Consider the following 17,869-nt stretch of genomic DNA (forward strand, 5'->3'; position numbering starts at 1 on the left):
CTCAACCAGCCCCAACAAAAATTTCATTAGAAAGGATAAAGAACCAGAGCAGTAAATATTAATGACTGGAAATGGGAAGCTGGAGGACAGAGGCTGAACTGAGCAGGTGTTCACCCTACTCAATTTCAATCCATTTGCAGCCAACAACGTCACCATTTGGCTTTCTTGAGCTCACCGACAGGCCATTTTTCATGATTTTACCATTTCTGGCCAAATGCAAACATTTTAATTAAATGTACCACATGATTCCAGATGTTTGTTTATTTGTTCCAAAAAGGTTGTAAAATCACTATACGAGGAAAAACCTGGGGCAAGGGTAAAGTTTTCTACAGAAGACAGGGAAACAAAATGAGTTGGAAGAACTTGGGCTGTGAAGTTAATGCTGGGCAGAGCTGTCAGCAGAACAATCTAGACCAAAAGCCTTGGCTTCGAATAGACTCCTTCAAGAAACCCAAGATTCAGGAATAAAACGCAACTGGGCATTTATTAGTTTTTAAAAGAATGTAGCTCATCTTTGAGCCAAAGACAGGAATGAGAACAAATTTTTGTGGCTGCTCTGCCTGCTTGTTGTATGTTTGTTCCTGTTGCCACAAGCTTCAGTACATTAACTCCACCAATCTTCCATTTTACAGGCCAGATTATATAGTTTATGCATGAGTGGTAGGAAAGAATCCTGCAAAGAGGAGGAACAAAGAGGGGTAATGTGGAAAGACCACAGATTCCCATACACCATGCCAGCATCCTCACAGCCTTCTTTCTCTCTTGTTCTCTCTATCCCCAAATATAATCAGTGATTAAGTCTATTGCATTTGCTATAGAATGTTTCTTGTATTCCTTTCCTTCTTCTCTCTTCCCCTAGCGAACCAGCAACCCTAGACATTCATCACTGAATGCTGCATTATTTCACCATTGTCATAACTAAAGCTGGGCTCTAAGCTTTCACTTCAAAGGCCAACATCAGAAATAATTTGAATCGTATGGGGAGAAAAAACATTGTCCATTTTCTTCTGATGCCCAAGCCAGGAACAGCCTGGTGATCAAACCATCAGCAACTCCAAACAACAGCTCCATCGGGGCCATACGGTTCCCTTTACATCGCCCTCACCCCTGCTCTACTGGCAGTATCCTGGCCCCAGCTGTCTTTCCCATCTGCTACCAAGTTGTTTCCTAAATTACCTTTGCTAGAAACCTGCGTTGGAGGCAGCACAGTCTGCAGACACATAGCCTGGTGTCAAGAAATCTAAAGCTCCTAAAACTGGAACAAATGCCCTTCAGTATCATCCCACAGTGGCCTCCTGGAGTCCAGACTCTTTTCTTTCCAATTCCCCCTGCATACTGTTGGCATATTATTAATCTAAAAGCACAGCTTTTCACCTAATCTAGACCCTTCTGCCTGTTCCAGGCCTGCCATAACATGGACTCATCCTACATAAGTAACCTTATTTCTGACTTACTCCCTTTCTCTAGTCAGTTCTATTCTCACCCCTGTACTTCTACTTCACTCATTTCACTTTTTCAGAATACCCTTCTTCTGTCTTCTGCTTATCCAAACCCTACACGTTCTTCAAAGCTCAAGGTCAATATCCTCCAAACAGCCATGCCTCACTCTTCTAGCCCTCACTGGTTTCCACCTCCTCTAAACATTTATAGCATTTATGGCTTTTACCAAACAGTGTAACTCTTACTTATATAAATCTTGTTTGGTTGGCATTGCTTCATTTTGGGATCTCCTCAATCCATCCATAAAACCCTGGAAGACAGAGACCACAAACCCTAACATATACTTTGTACACAGTGAACATGAAATAAAGACAAGCTGGAGGAGTCCTGGAATGACTGTGCCCACAGTAATTCTTGTCATTTCAGGAGCCCTACTTGACCACATCCCAGCTCCTCCCCTTGTAATGGAAGGGGCAAAAACAGCCCTTGACTGTAAAACTTCAGCACATTAAGAGTCATAAATGCTGTCAATTTCAGGCTTCCATTTTTTAAGACAGAAGGAGAATTTTTTTACCACTATTTTTTATGTGGGTTGTCTGCTGGGAGAAGGGTTAGCCTTCTGACCTCCTATCTTACAGAAGTAAGGTTTGTTACTGCTGGGGTTGTGACAGTGTGGGTGTGATTCCAATTTCCCCTCCTTGCTTTGCTTCTAGAACAGAGGAACCAATTCATATCTTCTCTGCATCCATGATTGTATCACCAGTCTGCCCACGGAGTAGAAATAAAGCAGTCCTGGAGACTGCAAATGAAAAATCATCCTTGGAGAAAAGGGATAGGAAATGGACCCCTATGGATTTCAAATGCTTAAAGGAGGTTGCTTAAAGTTCCTGGCTACAGTCCATGCCAGTCTTGGTAATAGTCTAACAGATTCATCCATCTTCAGATTCCACTTGACTTGCTCTCCCATCACTGCCACCCTCCCAGACAGCAAGCGCACACATGCACATCTATCTATATATATGCGGAAGTTGCAATCTACACTACTCTCCATTCCAATCCACCCAGCCCTGCTCAGTACAGAGAGAAGCTATTGACCCTGCAAAGCAGCAGAGAGATGAATTTGATGACCCAGACTAGAGTTTTTAAACCATTTCAGCAAGGTCTAGAATCAAAGGAAAGTACAATTTATTCAGCACTTAGTAAAGTCCTTTTACTTTGGAACAGAGCGCACACACTGAAAATAGACTCCCACTGCCACACAGATAAAATAAACCTGTCAACCACTACTGTCAAATCACTAGTCACCTCAGTTAAATAAAGGAAACGTTAGCATCTCTCAGCATCTTAGAATTCCACCAAGATTATAAGCATTATGAAGGAAAAAAAACTAAAGTAAGGGGTTCTGTTGAAAATGTCATCAGAGGAAATCATTTTACATAATTAGAAAATGCTAATAATAGCTCTGTACAAGGAACCAACACGCTCTTCCTCCACACAGCCAGTGCAGAGCAGTGGCATGGAGTCGGAATGAGGGGAGCTGAGGCCACCCACAGACAAAACACGTCCCCGTTGCTGAGGAGGCCTTCTTTTCCTTTGTTTTTCTGATTTTATTTTGTATGTTTTGCAAGTTTTCAATCCACTTTCCATGGGGAGGAATCCCTGGGTGATGCAAATGGTTAAGCTCTCAACTACTAGCCAAAAGGTAGGAGGTTCAAACCCACACAGAGGCACTTCAGAAGGAAGACCCGGAGATCTGCTTCTGAAAGGTCACAGCCTTGAAAAGCCTATGGAGCGCCATTCTACTTTGAGACACACACCGACGGCAACTAACAAGAACAACATCCACAGAGAAAGTTGGGTTTGCCACGATTCTATGAATCCTCATGCATCAGTGACAATTTTTTGCGAAATTATCTGATGTGTAAACCAGCTGCCCTCGAGTTGATTCTGACTCATGGGGATCTCATGTGTAACAGAGCAGAACTGTGCTCTATAGGGTTTCAGTGGCTGATTTTTTGGAAATAGACCACCAAGACTTTCTTCCAAGACACCTCTGGGTGGACCCAAACTTTCAACCTTTTAGTTAGCAGCCAAGCACATTTTAACCATTTGTACCACCCAAGGACTCCCAACTGATTCTTAAGTTCCTAGAGAGACTAATCAAAATATTCCGGAAGACAAAAGACAACAAATAAGCAGACTGCCTTAGTCACAGGGTCTGAACTTAGGTTAGATTTATCAGGCCAAGTCACCATCACCATCAGATTCCTTGTTCTATTTTTTTAAATGGTCAATGAGAACCTACAGGCAGTAGCAAAAAGACTCCTTGATGCTTAGTTATTAAGAAAGCCTATATAAATGTGTGTATTTTCCTTGAGTCTTGGCTATTGTTCTAGATTTTGTTTATAATGATCAAACCTACTTATTTTTCACGTGCCCTGTGGTTCACATGGCGAGATGGCAGGAATAAAAAAATATATAATAAACTTTAAAAAAAAAAAGCTAATTAGCGAAAAGAGACAGCTTGTCTCCAAATTCTATAAGCCTAAACAAATTGTGATGAACAGTTTGGTCATCAGGCAGTCTCCTCTTGTGTCTCCCCCACCTAAAACATTCTGCTTGTTGGCAAGCCGTTTTCTGGCCAACGTCTCCCTGCCCCGAACGGCATTGTCTATCTGCACTGCCATGTCTTCACATGCAGCCATTTCATTTTCCTGTTACTCATTTCACTATGGCTTACTTAATGAGTTGAAGCAAAACACGTTGTATTGATGTCCTCTGTGAAAACGTAGTTTATGATTTCTCAGGCAAAAAAGGTTTAAAAAATAAAAATAAAAAACACCCGCAGTTTTTCTTTCGTTCTTTTTCTTCTTTTTTGGATGGCACACATTGAGCTGCTTCATGGAGATATACAGAAAAATCAATTGCTAAACATAAAATGCAACTTGCATTAAGAAAACTGCAAACGATAACTAATTATGATAAGTTGCTATGTAAATTACTCTGTGACAGTCCCAGCAATCAATTTCAAACACAAATAGACCAAGCCCTGGCTTGAGAAGAGGATGAACACCTAACAACTGTGTCAATAAAAATAATGGGGAAGATTGCCAATGCTGGTAGGTGTAGGATAGTATCATCTCCAAGCAAGTTTTCACAGCAGAGTTCCTCTTGGTTTCTCTCTTTCTTTCTTTTATACATTTAACCCTTTCTCTTACTACATTTTTTCTAGTTAATTTTTTTTTGGATGGCTTGTGTTTTCAGTATCAGAATGCATGCTTACTAATGGAGTATGTTTAAATTTTTGTTTGGTAATATGGATTTTGAGAACTATGATCTGGCAATACAATCTACCAATGAGGCCAGTAGCACTTTGGCGCCACCGATCTGTGGCACGTCAGTATGCCACTAAGAACTAGGTAGATAATTTATTGCTGGCACCTTTCCATTACGGTGCATGGGGAACCTCTGGTTTTCCAAATATGACACAGAAAAACTAAAACAAATCCATCAGGGCTCCCTGACTATCACAAAGGAAAGCCATAATTATGCCTGTAAGCCTTATCTCATAGAAATAAAGGAGGAAAAAAGCAAAAGTTTACAAAATTAACACAGCCAAGAAGCATCATCTACTAAAATGCTCAACCTACACAAACAGGCTCCAAGTCAGGTCTGCTCAACCTCACCCATTTCAAAAGGGACCCACCTTGACACTAAATGCATTAGAACTAGAATAATGCCTTACCTCTGAGGTCCCCAGGCATAAAAATGGCTGACATACTGTTTATACCAATTGTAACGAAATTAAGGTCCAACGCATAATATGACAGGCTCACTATGGTACATCTTCAGACTATATAAGCATTAGGGGGAAGAGATAATTCGGGAATGTTCACTGGGCTTGCAATTACTTTGTAAAATGTATTTGCAGACAAACTGGAATGAGACCCTCAGCATGATAGCTGTTGGCCAGGTAGGATTACGGTAGATGTGCCTCACTGTCTGTTTCAACTGGGCATCATTACCAACCTCTTCCAAGGTCTTCTCTGCAGTTCAGAAGAGGAATTGGAAACTACATTTCCCAGAATCCTCTTTAGTGTATGGTTCTACCATTCAGACTCAAGGCAACCCCATGTGTTAACAGGGTAGAACTTTGTTCCATGGGGTTTTCTTGGCTATAATCTTTAAGGAAGCAGATTGCTGGGCCTTTTTTCCATGGTGCCACTGGATGGGTTAGAACCGCCAATATTAAGGTTAGTAGTCAAGTGCAAACTGTTTGTACCACACAGAGACCTTCATGGTTCTAGGTTAGAATCTGCCAAAGAAAGCCACTAGAGTAAGGTTTGGAAGTCCGGAGAGAAGAGGGGCTGGGCAATGCATGGACAGTCAATTGTAATGTCTGAGGCAATTTCCAACTGAACTACTTTAGAATCACTGGCATCGGTGCTACAGGTTGAAAAAGTCAGCGGGAGATTCCCAAGTGTTCCTGAGATTCACAGGAACTTTCCAACAAGCTCTTGAGAATCACCTGCCTCAGTGTTGAGGCTGAGACTCTGGCTGGGGCTTCCTCAACTGTGACTGTCAGTCCTTCACTGATTGTGTCAGCCTCCAACTCCTCACATTAAAACCCTTCATAATTTGAATATACAGTATGTCTTCTATTGTCTCCTTTCATTTTTCAAACTTTCTCTGCCCCTGATTTTATTGTTTTATAAAGTTTTAAAATAGGTCAAGGGGAGAAGAGTAACACAGGCAATTTTTTTTTTTTTTTTAATCTCCCCATTTCCCTCTCCTCTCTCCCCTGGTAACCACTAATCTTCTTTTGTCTGGATGGCCTTGCCTATTCTAGATATTTCATAAAAGTGGACTCATACACTATTTGTCCTTTTGTGTCTAGCTTCTTTCACTTAGCAAAATGAATGTTTTCAATGTTCATCTATTTTGTGGCATGTATCAGAACTTCATTTATCTTTATGGCTGAGTTATATTCCATTGTATGGAGGGACTACATTTTGTTTACCCATTCACTTGTTGATGAACACTTGGGTTGTTTCCACATTTTGGCTATTGTGAATAATGTTGCTATGAACAGTGGTGCACATATGTCTGTTTGAGTCTCTGCTTTCAGTTCTTTGGGGTATATACCTAGGAGTGGAATTGCTGGGTCACGTGATAATTCTATATTTAACTTTTTTAGGAACCAATAGGCAATTCTTTTGATAGAAACAGGCAGTGGTGCTGTTCCTTGCCACAGCTTTAGCATCAAACCAAAACAAACCAAACCCATTGCTGTCAAGATGATTCCGACTCATAGCAACCCTATAGGACAAAGAAAAACTGCCCCGTGGAGTTTTCAAGGAGTGCCTGGTGGATTCAAACTGCTGACCTTTTGGTTAGCAGCCATAGCTCTTAACCACTACGTTACCAGGGTTTCCAGCATAGGCTTTGGAAATCCACTGCTGGAAGTGGATTTTTCTTTTCTTTTCTTTTTTTTTTTTCTGGTCTATATCTCTCCCTGCACTTTTTTCTGCTTCACCTTTTCCCTCTAGCACAAGCCACAGTTAGTCCCTCTTGCACTGGCTTCATATATCCTGTATGAAGGATGAAAATCAGTGGTCGCAGGGGGATCAAGAGCACATAGCTTTGATGTTTTTTTCTTGGCTCTGTCATTGACCGGCTTGGTCAGCCCCAGCAGTTCTTGGTGTCTTCCTCTGTTAAATGGGAATAACAATATTTGCCCTCCCCACTTTATGGTGTTGTTGGGAGGATAATATGGTCTATGCTCTAAATAGGAATGTTTTTCCCCAAAGACAAAATGGTCTATATAAATGCAAATTCTAGTTCTATAGCTACCGGATAAAGAGTGCCAATTCTTGGCATGTTGGGATATGTCCACTACACATAACATATTTAAAAAGACATTTCTCCAACAAACATTTCAACATACCTTAGAGCCTGAAGACCCATGGAGGACCCATTATGTAAACTAGGAAACAGCTTGAGATCACTGACACAGCCAATGTCCCCTGTACTCCAAAGGCATACTCAGACCTAGCACAGTATACTCAGAGGGATTTCAGGAGGACCATTCTAAAAACATGTGTACATCAAGACCTACATCTTATTGAGAGGCCAGCCTCTCTTTTGAGAGTTTCTGTTCTAGTAAAATAATTCCATCAGTTGATTCGATCCATTCTATTTCCTTCCCTACCATCACAACACCAAAGTTTGAAAGTACCACATTAAAATAATTATCAATTTGGCAGTTGTGCTATATGCCTGAATGCCCTCTGGCAATTAATTAATAGATATGGCTACCATTTATGATGGTTTGGTTTCTTGGAAGCAACAGAGCTGAGGACTGAGGTCCACGAGACTGGTCCTTCCCTTCCCTGTGTGCTCACTCTCAAAGGAAGATGGATCTCCATCTCAGATGCGATCAAGTTACCTAGTAGAAGTTATCTAAGAACTGACTCTCCCCCTGGGTTTCAATCATTCATCATTTGCTAGACAAATATTTATTGAGCTCCATTTAAGTAGGAGGCCCTGAGTCAGGCACTGCTTATACAAATAGATACAATCCCCTCCCCTTCCCTTCCTCCCAAGAGCATATCTCCTATCTAGAAAGAACAGTCCCTGAACAAGAGAAACTGACTAGTGCTATGGATCAAACTGTGTCCCCCAAAATGATATAAAGTCCTAACCCCTGTACCTGTGAATGTGACCTTGTTTGGAAACAGAGTTTTTCTTTGTTATCAGTTAAGTTTATGAAGTCATACTAGAGTGGGGTAGGTCCTAATTCCTTTTGAGTGGTGTTACAGAGTCACACACAAAAGGCAGAGACTGTGTGAAGCTATATTTACAGCAGCGAATGAATGCCAAGGATTGCCAGCAGTCACTAGAAGCTCAGAGACAGTCATGGAACAGTTCCCCTCTCAAAGCTCTCAGAAGGAATGAAGAAATCAACATGGCTGATACCCTGACTTGGACTTGTAGTGTCCAGAACTGTGAGACAATAAATTTTTGTTCTTTAAAGCCACCCTCTTTGTGGCATTTTGTTACGGCTGCCCTAAGAAACTAAGATACCTAGTATAAATGTGGAGGGCGGGATGGGGCAGTCCTTTTTGGGAATGTAATGTTTAACCAGATACCTGAAGAATGAGTCAGTGATGTTAAAGAGAGGAGAGGTTAGACTCAGTATTTCCTCTCAGAGAGCTTTCACTTCTGAAGAATTTAAGATCTATATATACATGACCTCAGTCTTGCCAAGCAGAATATGAAAAATTGCACTAAGGTGAAACAAATATTAAAAGTATCTTAAGCAGAGGAAAAATCAACACAGCTAAGGTCAGGAAAAGTTTTGTGCAGAAAGCAGAAAGTACTGAACATTACTCTCCTTATGATGTATGGATTATCCATAAGTGACAGATGGAAAAAGTGAGTCCCTGTCTCCTGATCATTATTCTAGGCCAAGACTTGCTTTGCATTTGAATCTACAATCCTTAGGACATGAATCTTGGACCTATCACACTCGACATTGGAAGTTACATAAAAGGACAAGTAAAGGGAAAATGGCATGTACAGAAAAATAGCAATTTGCACATAAACGACTGCCCACCAGTTTTTGTAGCTGTTGGTGCGGAATGAAAAGAGATTGAGAACTGGATGAATCAAAAATTATTTGCAAATAGAACTTCCAGTTAGGATTTTATAGACCAAGTTTCAGACATCATGGAGGATTTTATTTGGGAAAGAATTTATGTAATGTGCCTTCACATTGTGAAAGAAAGGCCCCCTCTCCATAAATGTTTATAAGCTGTTTCCATGAAGGTATTAACAAACGACGCTCAAAGGGTTTAGGTTTTTTTTTTTTTTAATTAGAAGAAAAACAAGATGGCATTAAGTGGTTTTATTCTGGGTTCAAGAAATAATTTTCCCATTTGCTGTTACATGAGTCATGCCAAGATGAAATATACCATTCTCCCCTTTTCTATAAACAGATCAGACCAACAATGGAGGCTTAAGGAGCTGTCTTTGGCTCTCTCTTTACCAGTCTCTTCATGCCATGGACCCAAAGAACTGACCCTTGTTTTATAATGCAGACTTGCTTTTTTCAACATCCATGCCCTTAGCACTGATCAGCCAACCAGTGTGTTAAGTGTGTAGGGATATTTCTCAGTAAGAGATGTTTGTCCTTAGATCCTGGATCCCTTTTGTCCACTGCTGTTGGGCTCTGATGTCATCAAAGGCACCCATTTTCTCTCTAAGTCTAAGCATTTTTTCATATTCTAAATATTACTCAATCACCTTCAAAACTTACTGTCTTATATTCTATTTCCTCAAGGTTTAGGTTTCTTACCTTATTGTTAAAATGGCAGATGGTATTTTCCTATTCTTGATGATTATCACTTATTTGATCATGTCCTCCTATTGTGATATGCCAATTTCATGGCTAGATAAATTTTTTCAAGTGTGTTTGAGGTCTGAGACTTCACTTCCTATGCAGTGTACTCAACAGGCTACAAAGTAAAATTTCCTTTATTCAAAAACAAGAAACCAATGAATAAACCCATGAGAATATGATGCCAGGGTTAATTTTTTACTCCTTCTAAATATGACATTGTTATTTGCCTATAGGAATTACCCAAAATGGTCTCTAAAGGCATAGAGAAAGACAAAAATGGCCTTTGTAAGGACATTCAATCAAGGAGACCTGCTCATGCCCCTCAAAATGTAACACGTTGACAGCTACTCATCCAACCTGACTGGGAGTCAGGTTGATAAAATCGACAATTAATGAAGGGAATCACAACTGAGCCCTAATTAACTGAAGTATATTGAAAAGTAGAAAAGTTCTACTGATACCCTGACATCAGAACCTCTCAACTTTATAGTGTGACACCATCCAACAGGCAACACAGGTCTGATTCATAGACACCTAGGGCTCTGCATTCCTTTCTTGATCATTTCCTGCAGACTATAAATGTGCCACTTGCTCAGAGCCTGTAAGTCTTCTCAGAGACCCAACCGTACCACTTTCGGAGAGTCTCCATTGCCTTTCCTCCTATATCCAGCAATGTAGCTGGGATGACAAAGCTAGAATAGCCCTTAGTTGCTGTCCTCTGATGAACAAGGGGAATTTCCTGCTTGGAGAAATAATGTTTAGAGTATGTGACACTCTCAGTCTGAGTCTTTATGTATTTAACCTTGGAAGGTAGATTCATAATTAGGAAATGTGGCTGTCATCATAATCAATATAAAACAGGGTAAAGACATTACACCATATGCCCTCTTCTTGCCCTTACCAATTCCTAAAAGGGAAATTACATAATCCTTGGACCAAGCATCCAGCCTAGGTATAAGGCATTTTATTTTCAAATGATACTTCATGGCAGTATTCTGCCTGCTTTTGAAGCTGTGGACTCTAAAGATGGCAACAGGAATTCAAGGCTTTGGAAGAATTGGATAAGCCAAATTAATGTTTTGAGGATCAGAGAATTCAGTGAAAACTGCACATTGATTCTTTCCAATGTTGCCAGGCAAACTGGAATTCCTTTTAATTGTAAGTGAGTTCATTCATTTGGAAATTACAGATTTCAATTATTACACTCCCAAACAATACTTTTATAAGTATTAGTGAGTTTCCCAATTTCTCTCCATCACTATTGCTGAATGCAATGATCTACTTACTAATTTTTAAATACTACAATCTCCTTATTCAAACAAAAAAATCACAAAATTATATTAAACCATGGGTTTATTTGCCTTCCCAGTAGACTGCCACTGAATTCTATTTAATATGAGTGAAAATCGCTAGGTTTGACAGGTACGGTTTTCTCATCAAGGACTGAAAAAGCACTGCATTCCTTTTAGAGTACAAAGGCAGCAGTAATGAGCCCAGAGCTCTGTATGGCAAAGTGTCCCTTCCTGCAGCCACTGAGCAATAACAAGCTGAGTCCCTACCTCGGTGACTGGTGAGCTCCCTGGAAGCAGAAGGCAGGGGTGTATAGTGGCACTCTGGAGAGGCAGCAACATCCTCACTGGAAGCCTGTATGATAAAAACAAATGTCAACATGAAGCAACACCAAATACTAAATACCCTTGATTACCAAACAGGTCTCACTGGAATCTGAATTTAGAAGAAAATATTATCAGTTTATTAAAATATTAAAATATTAGAGGTTTCTTAGGAAGCAAGAGTGGTCTTTGTTGAAATAATATTCTGGTAAGTGTAAGGTGACAGCAGTGGTGGTTCAGGGGTAGAACTCTTGCCTTTCATGCAGGAGACCAGGGTTCAATTCCCAGCCAGTGCACCTCAGGTGAGCCACCACCCGTTTGTCAGTTACTAGCATGCTAAACAGGTTCCGGAAGTTTCCAGACTAAGACAAATTAGGAAGAAAGGCCGAAAATCAGCCAATGAAACCCTATGGATCACAACCATCTGATCCATAATTGATCATGCGGGTTGGACAGGACCAGGCAGTGTTTTGTTCCATTTGTGCATGAGGTCACCATGACTTGGGCCGACTCAAGGGCAGCTAAAACCTAGCGTAGGGGCCCGACTATAGGTAGAAGGGCTCTGTGAAGACAAGGGGAAGGTTTGTTTATTATGCTGAATGGAGAGAGAGAAGAGAAGAGGAAAAGAGAGAGAGGCTGAAAGCAGGAAATGGTGTGGACTTAGACTTCTATCACAGGCCTCTCCCAGTTACTCCCACAAAGTAAATGCTCACTGTTAGCAGATTTCTATGGAAACCAGTGAAAAGGCTGAGCCCCAGGGTAAATGGGGAAAAACACAAAGCTGGTTCACTTGATCCCATGGCATAGAGACTGAGAAAAGATGAGTAACTCGGCCGCAGGAAGGTACCATAAGTGTATAAATGGTCACAGACTGTGGAATTGGGGTGCTGGCTAGGTTTAACAGTATCACTGAGAAAACCAGTTGAAATTTGGCATATAATGGTTATCAAGAAAACTTTGCTATTCCAAGGCCTAAAAGAAAATGACACTAGACAGTACCCTATAAAAAACATTAAAATATATGTATGTATGATGATGCTTTCTTACTGTACACAAACAGCTCTTTCACCATGGAACTGTGTATGATGCGGTCCAGGCTACTAACTCTCCCCCTAACTCCACATCCTTGGTGGCTGAAGCACAAAAAATGGACTATTGCTGTGGGGTTGGCTGTCTTTCAGAGCCGGTGACCAGTAAGTCATATCCAGGGTATGACTGCTTATAGCAAGAAGCAATACCATTGCAACTTTTTACCGAGACTTACGAATCAAATGAACCTTTTTTTTTTTTTAATATCCAAAAAAGAACATCTGCTAGGATCAAAATCCTAAGCTTACAACCTTTCCAAGCTTCATGAAAAAGTAAATTTCATTAACGCCACATTTTTCTTTCTGGAATAGGAAATACATTCTATGGGATATATTTGCCCTGCTAGAAGCAGGCCTTTTCTCCAAAGAGATTACCTACATTATGGGAATCAAAAATAAGTAGGAGATTAGACCTACTTGCTAGAAAAACCCTTAAACCCCATTTCTGACATTTGAGATGTTTGATTAAGCTGCTTTCAGTGGAGACTTACAGAGTTTTGAATGGAGCAAAATCAGAAACTCTGTCCCTAAGGTAGAGACAGATTTCAGGTAGCATTACTTCAGTCCAGCTCCAAGGGAAATATGTGGTGTTTAAAGCTTGATCCAAGGGTACTGGGTACAGGAGAATAAAAGCTCAGTCACCAAGAAAAATGTTTTAAAAAGCAAATAAGACTTGCTGGATACTACATCATTGGACATTTAGGATGCTGCAAGAATGTGAAAGAGTCAGAAATTAGATTAAAATTCAAACACTGCAGTCCCCACATGTCTCCCAGTTTGGCATTCAAGGTCTCCTCTATTTGCTGTGTGCTGAATGAAACACAATGACAGCGTTCTAAGGTGGACTGTCCTTCCACACCGCTGCCGTACCTCCTCCGCAAAGGCCGTAGCCACTCTCTCTGTCAATGTTTCTGCTTCACCTCATCACTAAAAAAACTGGAACTCCAGTATGAGTTTTAGGTTGCTGTATTGTGATATTTCTTAGTACTTTTAATCTCAATTTGGGCTGCTGACAATTTGATGACAGCTTTTCCTAAAATTACTAGAGAAACTCTACCTTTCAGCAGATACCTCTGACTGGGCAGAACACTGGAGCTCCGTAACCAAGAGCCAAAGAGCTACTTCGTTTTACTTCCAAATGTAGACAAAGCAAAAATGGTGTGGCTTGAGTTCTGTTTTACAGTCTTCATTCTATACCCAGCATTCAATGACTTTTATGTCCAGCTTCCATTTATACACTCAAGTCATGGAAAAGAATCCAGGAAAAGAACAATTTTGCAAAATATGCCTTTTCACAGCTGGATGTTTAGATAAACTACTGCAAATCAAGATTCAAACCACCAAATCTTTGACTTGACTTTTATCAAAATGAAGCCATGTGATCTTTTCAATTGAGATGTACATGCTTATTCTCTGTACCTTATGCTTAGAAGCATAATTCAGAAAAGTACAATTATCATATGAAAGAAAGGGACAAGAAAATGTCTTGAATTTGCACATTATCTGCCAAAGAATAAAGAACTCCTTCTGAAACTGAAGCAATACATTCATAGTATATTGGGTATGAAATAATAGAAACATAAATGGTAACATTTAAGAAAAGTTTTCTTTTACCTGAATTAAGAAAAATATGTCTAAAATGGGAAAGGGAAATTTGGATAAATATGAATCTTCAGGATTACAAAGACTCTCAAATCTTTGAGTCTTTGCCAAATTTCTGAACTACCTATGGCAAGACAGTATACTTTTATTTTTACTTTTTAAATCACTCCTTCTAGAAGATATTTGCAAGATATACAATAAAATATCAATATTCAATTTAAAACATAGAAAAATGAACAAAGGAAATGTCAGGCAACTCTAAGAGAAAAACTGAATGAACAATAAACAAAAGAGAAGATGGCCAAATTTACTATTAATAAGGGTAATGCAAATTAAAACAATGAGATACAATTTCTCCACTCATCATACTGACAAAGTTTGAAGTATCACAATAATAAGAGCTAGTGAAAATGAAGAGAAACAAAATTCTAATCCTCTTATCCTTTGCCAGTGAGAATGTTCAACCACCTTGGAGAGTAATCTAGCAATATTTAATAAAATTAAAAATTAGTGTAGCAATTTCACTTAAAATATACACTATGAAAAATTTCACACAGGGCTGTAACATGAAACATATAACAATGTTCACTGAAGCATTATTTATAACAGAACAAATTGGAAATAACGCAAAAGTCCACCAAAGACGAAAAAGGATAAATAAAGTGTTGCATATTCATATGATGAGGTAATTAACATTTAAAAGCAACAAATCTGATTTATATATCTCAATTTGAATAGGTCTTAAAAAAGTAATAAAAAACCAAAAACCAAACCCATTGCCGTCGAGTCAATTCCAACTCATAGCGACCCTATAGAGTGAAAATGCAAGTTGCAGAATGATAAATACAGTATAATATTATTTATGTAAATATGTAGTTCTTTAATCCCATTTGTGTATGGAAACACCTAAAAATTATAAAAGATATACACCAAATTCATGAAAATTCAGGCAGCAGGGTAATAGGACTGGGGCTAGTAGGGTGAGATGGTGGGGACTTCAACTTTATATATAATGGCTATTTGTTTTATTTAAAGAAAAGGCTTGAAGCAAATATGTCAAAATATTATTAAAACTACACATTCTGGATGGTAGCTACATATGTTCATCTTTTTAAAGCTTTTCTACTTTTTTGAAATTTCTCAAAATTAAACCTGAAAAAACAAAAAAACACTCCCGTTTCTGCTCTGATTCATGCAGTTCTCTACTGATATGAATTCATCATTAGAGGAAATTTCCTAAAACAATTCTACAGCACTCCTACAGCATGGATTAATGCCATCTCTGGTTGCTTTTTGTGATAAAATATCACTTCTGTTGCTTCTAAAGCTATTGTAACCTAAGAATTTGGGGGGTGGGGGGAAAGCTGGTAATAATAAATATGTCTCCCTTCCACATTAAGGCCTGAAATGCTCATTCCAGCCCTTCTAAGTCCTTCTGCTTAAGATTTGTCAAACCATTCTGAAGGTTTCTCTACTCTTCTCCTACTCATGATTAAAGAGTTGCTAGTAATTTTTTAAAATCATATCAATAACGGTAATAGTCACTAACATACTGCACCCTGCAATGTCCATGATGCAGGAAGGAAAGGGGAACTTTGGCAACCTTGGAAAAAATTCAGTGCAAGTATAGAGCATACTACAGGAGGCTCGTAACGTGAGGATGTCACTCATTGGTTACAGATGACTAATGTCTTCAGACGAATGTGTAAAATTCAGGCCCTTTCCCATCGGGTGCATTCAACGGAAACAGGAGTTCCGGTGGATATTTCTGAACATCATGGATGCACTGAAGGAACATGATACAGACCACAGAAGGAGAGTTGGCAGGCTCTGCAACAAGAAGGGGCAGCTACAAAGTTGTTTAACAGCCATAAATCTCCCACTATTTTTCACAAAATACCATCTAAGACCACAGCTCCACAACTCATTCCCCATCACTCAGCTCAACTGGAGCGCTTTGGCATGCTCACTCACCCCTAAATCATACACCACATAAAGTGATCCTAGGTCTGGGAAATTTGTCAGCCTCTTTCAAGTAAAAGCAATCTTCACTTTTCATCACAATTCATTCCCTGAAACCATGGTATAAAGTTGACTCTTCTAAAAACATTTATTTTCTCTCATAAGAAAAAGCATCACTCATTTAGTTATCAAGTATTTAATAACCACCTACTGTATGCCAGGCCTTGGGCTAAGAATACCCAGAAATATAAAATGAGGACCTTGGTTGCATTCCCGACTCATCGAAAATATCATAACCATGATTAACACTGGCTATGAAGAGTCACCAACTCGTAGCACGACCCCATGCTGTTACGTTCTCACAGAACCTTGCACCTGGCTTCTATTGTGACAGCTGAAGGCAGGAAACAGTAATAGAGTCCTGACTTGTTCCTCATTCTTACTAATAAAGCTTTCCCAAGATTAACTATAGAACAGTAGCCCTTGTGCTCAACATGCTGCTGGAAATACAGGAGGAAGTAAATGCATGATGATTGAATGAATAAAACATTTTAAGCCAAAGACAAAACTACATACCATGATTGTAATTCAACACAACGAAGCTACAGTCAAATTGCCAGAATCAGAGGATAAAGACTGGCCAGCATCTGAAGGATTAATTAGAAGCTAAAGAACCAACCGGAAAGCTGACGCTACCCGACCTGCTCACAGGTGAAGGCACCAGGTCTTTCAGCATGAAGCACGCTAGAAAGCCTCAATGACTGATGGGTTGAGTTGGGAATGATAGGTTTGGGAGCAGGGATAGTCATAGCTTATCCAGAGCCAGAAGCCAAGAAATTGGGAGAAAAAAAAGGCAAGATAGGCAGAGGGTGAGGTGGTAGCTAAGAGACCAAGAATGATCCCAGAGGAAAAGAAGGCAGAGTCTGGGCTGAAGCTGAACGTTAAACTGAGGGAGGGAGTTGAAGGGTAATTTGGGTCAAACGTCAGGATCTAGACAGGTTAAGAGGGAAGGGTCGGGCCAAAGGCTTCACTGATTGGAATAAGAAAGGCCTGTGAAGGCAACAGCCTGGAACTTCCCATCTGTTTTTATCTGATCTAAAGGGGTCCAGTTCTGCCAGTACCCACAATGACATCCAGCCCAGAGTGGGGAAAACAAACAAACCCACTGCCATCAAGTCAATTCCAACTCAGCGACCCTACAGGACAGAGTAGAACTGCCCCACAGGGCTTCCAAGGAACAGCTAGTGGATTCGAACTACCAACCTTTTGCTTAGTAGCCTTGCTCTTAACCACTGTGCCACCAAGGCTCCGAGTCCAGAGTAGTAGTTCACAAATATTTATGGAAGGAAGGAAGGAAATAAGGGAACAAGGTAGGAAGACAGTAATGAAGGGGAGAGGGAAGGAGAGAGAAAATGAGGTGGGGGAGAAAGAAAAAGGAAGTAAGACCTGTGGTTTGGGCATTTTGCAGGCTGTTACATAAATAATCAAATCATAGAACGTAAGAGCTGTAAAAGACCTTATGAACGTAGAGAAGTGGCTTCCTAAATATTTTTGGCAGACACTTACATAACAGAAGGAAAAAATGAAAAAAATTTAAATACAAGGCATTATAAAAATAATTATAATTTCTTATGGCAACCAAATAAGACTATAAGGATAAAGAAATATGCAAAGATTCTCATTACATAATATTAAGTGAACATAGCAAATATTAAAATGGTACATACTCAATGAGTTTAACTATATGAAATTTGTAATAA

The 17,869-nt window shown here is 39.7% G+C and overlaps 1 protein-coding gene and 1 non-coding gene across 3 annotated transcripts in view; one reads left to right on the top strand and one right to left on the bottom strand.

Moving 5' to 3' along the window:
• The window catches only part of LRMDA (leucine rich melanocyte differentiation associated), a 1,317,293-nt gene that overhangs the window by 273,091 nt on the left and 1,026,333 nt on the right, over positions 1-17,869 (bottom strand). The window contains exon 6 of one of the 2 annotated variants that reach the window (XM_023737659.1): positions 11,404-11,488. In XM_023737659.1, coding sequence (XP_023593427.1) covers positions 11,404-11,488 — 85 coding nt within the window. Of the gene's footprint in view, positions 1-9,300; positions 11,489-17,869 lie in introns of those variants that run through there. The other variant, XM_023737658.1, reaches the window with a different exon arrangement.
• On the top strand, positions 11,683-11,753 carry TRNAE-UUC (transfer RNA glutamic acid (anticodon UUC)). The gene has a single exon. It is a non-coding gene; the product is annotated as a tRNA-Glu (tRNA).

Source organism: Trichechus manatus, unplaced genomic scaffold (assembly GCF_000243295.1).
Source record: "Trichechus manatus latirostris isolate Lorelei unplaced genomic scaffold, TriManLat1.0 scaffold00106, whole genome shotgun sequence".
NCBI lineage: Eukaryota > Metazoa > Chordata > Mammalia > Sirenia > Trichechidae > Trichechus > Trichechus manatus.